Source organism: Myxine glutinosa, chromosome 1, assembly GCF_964187855.1.
Source record: "Myxine glutinosa chromosome 1, kmMyxGlut1.1, whole genome shotgun sequence".
Lineage (NCBI taxonomy): Eukaryota > Metazoa > Chordata > Myxini > Myxiniformes > Myxinidae > Myxine > Myxine glutinosa.
Genome location: NC_136261.1, coordinates 42657216 through 42663159, shown reverse-complemented (window position 1 = coordinate 42663159; position 5944 = coordinate 42657216). Strand labels below are relative to the sequence as shown.

At 39.1% G+C, this 5944-nt stretch overlaps 1 protein-coding gene across 1 annotated transcript; it reads left to right on the top strand.

The window, feature by feature from the left end:
* Positions 1-2569: 2569 nt before the first annotated feature.
* Positions 2570-4107, top strand: LOC144889714 (uncharacterized). The gene is made up of 3 exons (XM_078770898.1): positions 2570-3080; positions 3168-3296; positions 3811-4107. The coding sequence occupies exons 1-3, from the start codon at positions 3028-3030 to the stop codon at positions 4064-4066; spliced, it is 438 nt and encodes a 145-aa protein (XP_078627024.1). The 5' UTR covers positions 2570-3027; the 3' UTR covers positions 4067-4107.
* The last annotated feature ends 1837 nt before the right edge of the window (positions 4108-5944 follow it).

The window sequence follows — 5944 nt, the reverse complement described above, 5'->3', positions numbered from 1 at the left end:
ACCCCATTAACCCATTTTTCACCCCCTCTAACTGATTCTCCTGGGCAGCCATTCTATTTTCCACCCCCGTTAACCCCTTCTTTACCTCTTTTATCCCGTTGTCTAACCCCTCAAATTTAGCTTCTAGCCGTTCCCCCATTTCTCCCAATTTGCCCCCCATTTCGCCCCCCAATCGCTCACTATCAGCCCTTGCTTCGTCCCTCATTGCCTTCATTTGCTCATTTTGAGCGTCCATCCGGTTCCCCATTTGTCCCATTTGGCCTTCCAATCGCTCACTATTCTTGTCCATAAGGGCCTTCATTTGTATCATAAAAAGATTCAAATCCACCGGTGGCGCTGCTACGGTCGCGGGCGCGGCAAAATTTGGTGCCGCTACACCCACGTGCGCGAGGACGCCATTTTGTGTGTCTGATACTCCCTCAACCACATTGCCAATGTTCTCCTCCACTTCGTCCCTCTGATCCTGGGCCACTCCCAACCCCTCCTCTAGCTCACCCACCGGCATCCGATCCCCTTGACCAGCCATGGCGCGATTTCAAAATTCGGGTTTTTTGTAAAACAATACAAATTTCCAGCAGCTTGTAATTTTGAGCGCGTTAAGCGCGCTTCGGGTCCGTATCTCACTCCCAGACACCAATTGTTACGGTAATAACACAATTGGTGTCCAAAATTTGGGCTAAATAAATTTAGTCCCAGGTTCGAATCCCAACTCCTGACTACCAATTGTTACGGGTCGCGGACAAGATGTTACTTTGGGCCGAGCGGATGGTCAACCGCGACCGTTACAGAATACCTGTGGCGCGATTGGTCAACGTTGGGGGAGTCGGGCCAATCGGGGATCCTGTAACGGTCGCGGTTGACCATCCGCTCGGCCCAAAGTAACATCTTGTCCGCGACCCGTAACAATATATATATATATATATGTATATATATATATATATATATATATATATATATATATATATATATATATATATATATATATATATATATAACTGTAAGAAATAGTAGAAACTCCAAAGTACGAGCAGGGCGTCTCATTTGTATTGAATAAATAATCGTTAGATTAAATAAGACGCGGACGTAGCTTCAGGACGTCGATCTTTAATTGTCGACAAGCTTTCGACCAACAAAGGTCTCCCTCTGAGTCTACAAAAACAGCAAGCATGTATATCAGTCAAGTATGTATTGTGATATGTGTGTGAGATGTGTGATGTGTGTAGAAAATGCATACAGAAGGAAGAGCCACGCCAAAGTTCACTCACCAGCCCCAAGTTCAACGGAAGTGACCGTTTGCGTTACAGTTAGGGTGCACGTGCATATACAAATATAGAGATATACATACATAAACACACAAGCATATATTAATATCCCATTTATATTCATATAATATATTTATATATTTATATAAATGACATATAAAGGTAGAATGAATGAATGAATGAATGATGAATGAATGAATGAATGAATGGGTTACGGTTAAAATTAAAATTAACCGTAACCCATTCATTCATTCATTCATTCATTCATCATTCATTCATTCATTCATTCATCATTCATTCATTTCTAGATTTCTGGTCTATCGTCAAGATGGCCACGTCCGAGTGCGCAGACAAGTGCATGAAGCCCACAACGAAGATTATATAGTGCCAAGAGTCCAAGCTGGAGGTGGTGGGGTGACCGTTTGGGCTGCTTTTCATGCAGGGGGAAAAACTGACCTGGTTGTTCTGAATGGAAACCTGAACCAGTTCAAGTACAGGGTCATTCTGCAAGAAACATTGCTTCCATTTGCTCGTGCAGCCTTTCGAGGAAACTTTGTCTTCCACGATGACAATGCACGGCCTCATCGTGCTCGCATGATCCAACACTTTCCTGCTGACCGTGGTGTATAGCATATGGAGTGGCCTGCCATGTCCCCGGATATGAATCCGATAGAGAACTTGTGGGCAGAATTAACGCGTCAAATCGACAACTTGGACCAGCAGCCTACCTCTGTGCGTGAATTGCAGCAGACTATTTTCACTGCTTGGCAAGCGATTCCTGTCCAAACCTTGGCAAATCTCGTGAACAGCATGCCTTGACGTGTACGTGCTCTCCTGAATGCTCGTGGGGGTTACACGAAGTACTGAACTGTAATTTTACTGTCTGTAATCCCAGTCATAATTTAGCTTTTGTTTTTGTTGAAATTTTTTTTGGCTAATGTGCAAAATAAAGAGCTATTTCTGGAAAAGTACAGAAGTTTAACACAGTACTGTCAGTAGTGTAATAATGTTGGTTCTGGGACACCGCAAATCCTCATTCACTTACATGTTAAATTTTCCCCTCCCTCATTGTCCCAAAACACCTCTATTTCTCCCACCCTCATCTTTATGAACCTTTTGTCTGTAGTACCTATCCTTAATGTTGTTCATTAGACCACTCAAACACTACAAATATTTGTTTTCTCTTATAGACCTATCATCCTTCTTCTACATATCATCTGGCAGATTAATCTTTGACCCACTCAAACATTGACCCATTCACTTCCATATTAATTATTTCCCTCCCTCATTGACCCTAAACACCTCTATTTCTCTCACCCTGTTCTTTACGAACCTTCTAACCTTTTGACATGTTATCCTTATTCATTAGACCACTTAAACAATGGTCCTTCTGTGTGAACCTGTGATCCTTCTGACCTTATGGACCTTTTAACCTTTTACTCTTAATATCATCTGGTGAATCATCTTTGACCCACTCAAACAACGACCCTACAAATATTTGTTTATGCATGGGAAATAATTTAATTCTCCTCCAACTTCCATCACCATACTCAAACCTTTTTTAAATTAATTCTTCGCTTTTGAGAAATGACGTTGTTTCAATGACTTGGATAACTTCCCAGAAAGTTTTCATTGTTCATGTTTCCTGTTATTCACACACGCTCAGGGCTTCCCCGAAATGACTGCATGTCGTCATTTCAAGAAAATACATTTTGTTCATTATAAAAGAACGTGTTCAATTCAATTTTGATCATTGGGGATCGACATGTCTTACTACTCCAACCTTGACTCTGATAAAGAAGAAGAATACTCACCAGGGTAAGTTTCATTTAAAATTAAAGTGTTTAAAGCTTTGTATGGGATTAATTATACAACAAATGACTTAATATTCCTTTATCTTTACAGCAATGCGAATATCCTGGCAGAACTTCAAACTGGTTGGAATGAAAATACTGCAGAATCTCAAGAGTTGCAAAACGAAATGAACTTGAACAACCTGCCTGTTTCACCGTTCTTGGAAGATTCATATGCAAGGTAAGATACGAAATATAATACATTTGTGTTAAACGACGCTGCCTTAGTGTGTGTGTATATGTGTGTGTGTGTGTGTGTATATATGTGTGTGTGTTCGTGTGTGTATGTGTGTGTGTGTATGTATCTGTGAATGTGTATGTGTATGTGTGTGTTCGTGTGTGTATGTGTGTGTGTATGTATCTGTGAATGTGTATGTGTATGTGTGTGTATGTGTGTGAATGTGTGTGTGTGTATGTATCTGTGAATGTGTATGTGTATGTGTGTGTTCGTGTGTGTATGTGTGTGTGTGTATGTATCTGTGAATGTGTATGTGTATGTGTGTGTATGTGTGTGAATGTGTGTGTGTGTATGTGTGTGTGTGTGAATGTGTGTGTGTATGTGTGTATGTATCTGTGAATGTGTATGTGTGTGTATGTGTGTGTATGTGTGTGTATGTGTGTGTGTATGTGTGCGTGTGTGTGATGTTTTGTCAAGCTTACTTCAGCATAGTAATTTCTCCTTATTTTGTTTGCAGCCTCGAAGACCAAAGCTTGGAGTGGGACGATTTTGGACTCCATAGGAATGGTTATTTCCTGTCATCCTGTGATATCCTTAATTTTCATCTCGACGATCTGAACGCTAAGCTTGATTTTGTGGAGGTAAGCATGTGTGTGTCAATGTGTGGGTACACCGTTTCGAATAGGTACACCATATCCCTGCGCATTGTGGGAGGTGATTCAGGGTATATCATTCATTTATTTCTCTCCTTGTTTTACCCCTCTTGCCTTTGACAGAAAGAGATTCCAAACGTGAAGATATCTGCTGCTGTTGAAACTACTTTTGACTTATGTTTGGAAGAGATTGATGATTTTTGCTGGGAAGAAGTTAAATGTGTAATACCTCAAGAAAAATGTCTTAAAAATATAAAGATTTTGTTTAAAATATTATTTATATATATATGCTTTGTCCAGAATTATTTAATTATTAATTACAAGAAAATAATAAAGGTTAGAGGGGAGGGTGCGTTCCCCCACCCCTGATCCCCCCTCATCCCACCCCTCCCCTCCCCTTGTGTGTGTGGGGAAGGTGGGGGTGGGATGAGGGGGGATCAAGGGTGGGGGAATGCATGGGGGGGTGGAGGGTGTGGGCGGGGTCTGTGTGGGCGGGGTCTGTTTGGGCGGGGTCGGTGTGGGCGGGGTCTGTGTGGGCGGGGTCGGTGTGGGCGTGGCTTATGATTTTTTATTTATTTAATTTTTTTTTATTTATTACCACGAATTAAATTAGCTAATCTGGGTGGGGTGAATAGAAATGTTGTTTAATGAATTATTAGCTTTGTTTTTTGTAATTCTTGCGAGTAAAATGAACCCAAGATTTCTTCTCCATTTAAATCATATAATTTGTAGGTCCAAGGGACTGTATCCATTACATCAATGATTTTAAATAATTCATTAGTCCATTTTTGTGTATAACCTTTCTCAAAATGGCTTTTCCATTTGTATATCCTTACAATATCACCAACTTTGAACTTGGGCTTTCTCAAATTAATCTCCTTTTCATATTCTAATTTTGTAAATGTTTCTGATGGTTTTGATTTTGTTGATGAATGAACTGTATTATTGTAATTATCTACAATATCCTGAATTAAATACACCGATTTTTGAGAACCGAGTTGTGTGAATTTTTTATATAATTTCTCTTTCAAAGTACGATTAAAACGCTCAATAACAACTGCCTTTCCTTCATTAAAGGTGCTGTATAATTTAATACCCTTCCCCTTAAGAAATTTCATGAATATTTTGTTGTAGAACTCTGTTCCCTCATCGGTCCACAGTTTCTTTGGTTTTCTTTTATCCCTATCAAATATTAGCTTAAAGGCTAACATTAAAGTATCACCCCTTTTATTTTTTAAAGGGACAACCCAGGCAAATCTACTCCTCAAATCAATAACGGTTAAAGCATACCTGTATCCCTTATCATTATTTAGTTCGATTAAATCAGCGGACCATATGTGGTCAGTGTATTTAGAATAAACTTTCCTTCTTTTAAACTTTGTGATTATAGGTTTATGTAATTCATTAGCCAAAAGCTCCTCAGTCTTGATAACATCATTGGAGTTTAATAGTTTTTTGGGAAATAACCAAGACCAAGTTTCAATTTAACACATCATTTTTTTCACAATAAACCTATCAACTTTCTCTCTCAATGTCGGATTTCGTATCAAAGACAAATTATACAACATTTCTTCGTCTGCTTCATGTTTTTCATCCAATGTGGTGGTATCCCCATAAGCAATATCATGCTTCATACACACTTCATCAACCCTATTTTTTGGTCTGGACCAAGGTTTAGGATTGTCAGCCTCATCTAATCTTTTATCCAAGTTTGTTCCTGGACCACAGAAAGAATACCCTGGAAGGTGTAATTCCCCTGGAATTCCAGTTGTTGTAAATTTACTTCCTGACAGAAACTTTTGTATATCTCCTCCTCTTTTAGGTGAGATGAATTGGCACTTTTTAGAGCCACACACTTGACATATTCCTTTTTGATAAACTCTATTATTTTTAGCTTTAACATAAGAGATATTTTTAGATTTAGTTTTCTTTTTACATTTGAGACAATAACTCATATTTATTTATCAGAAAAATTCCGACAGAGTATCAAAACCTTTT

Bases quoted from the DNA above. Each gene is read 5' to 3' on its own strand.
- LOC144889714 (XM_078770898.1), top strand. From the start codon at position 3,028: ATGTCTTACTACTCCAACCTTGACTCTGATAAAGAAGAAGAATACTCA. The intron at 3,081-3,167 runs GTAAGTTTCATT...TTATCTTTACAG, and splicing joins GAAGAAGAATACTCACCAGG to CAATGCGAATATCCTGGCAG. The intron at 3,297-3,810 runs GTAAGATACGAA...TTTTGTTTGCAG, and splicing joins TTGGAAGATTCATATGCAAG to CCTCGAAGACCAAAGCTTGG.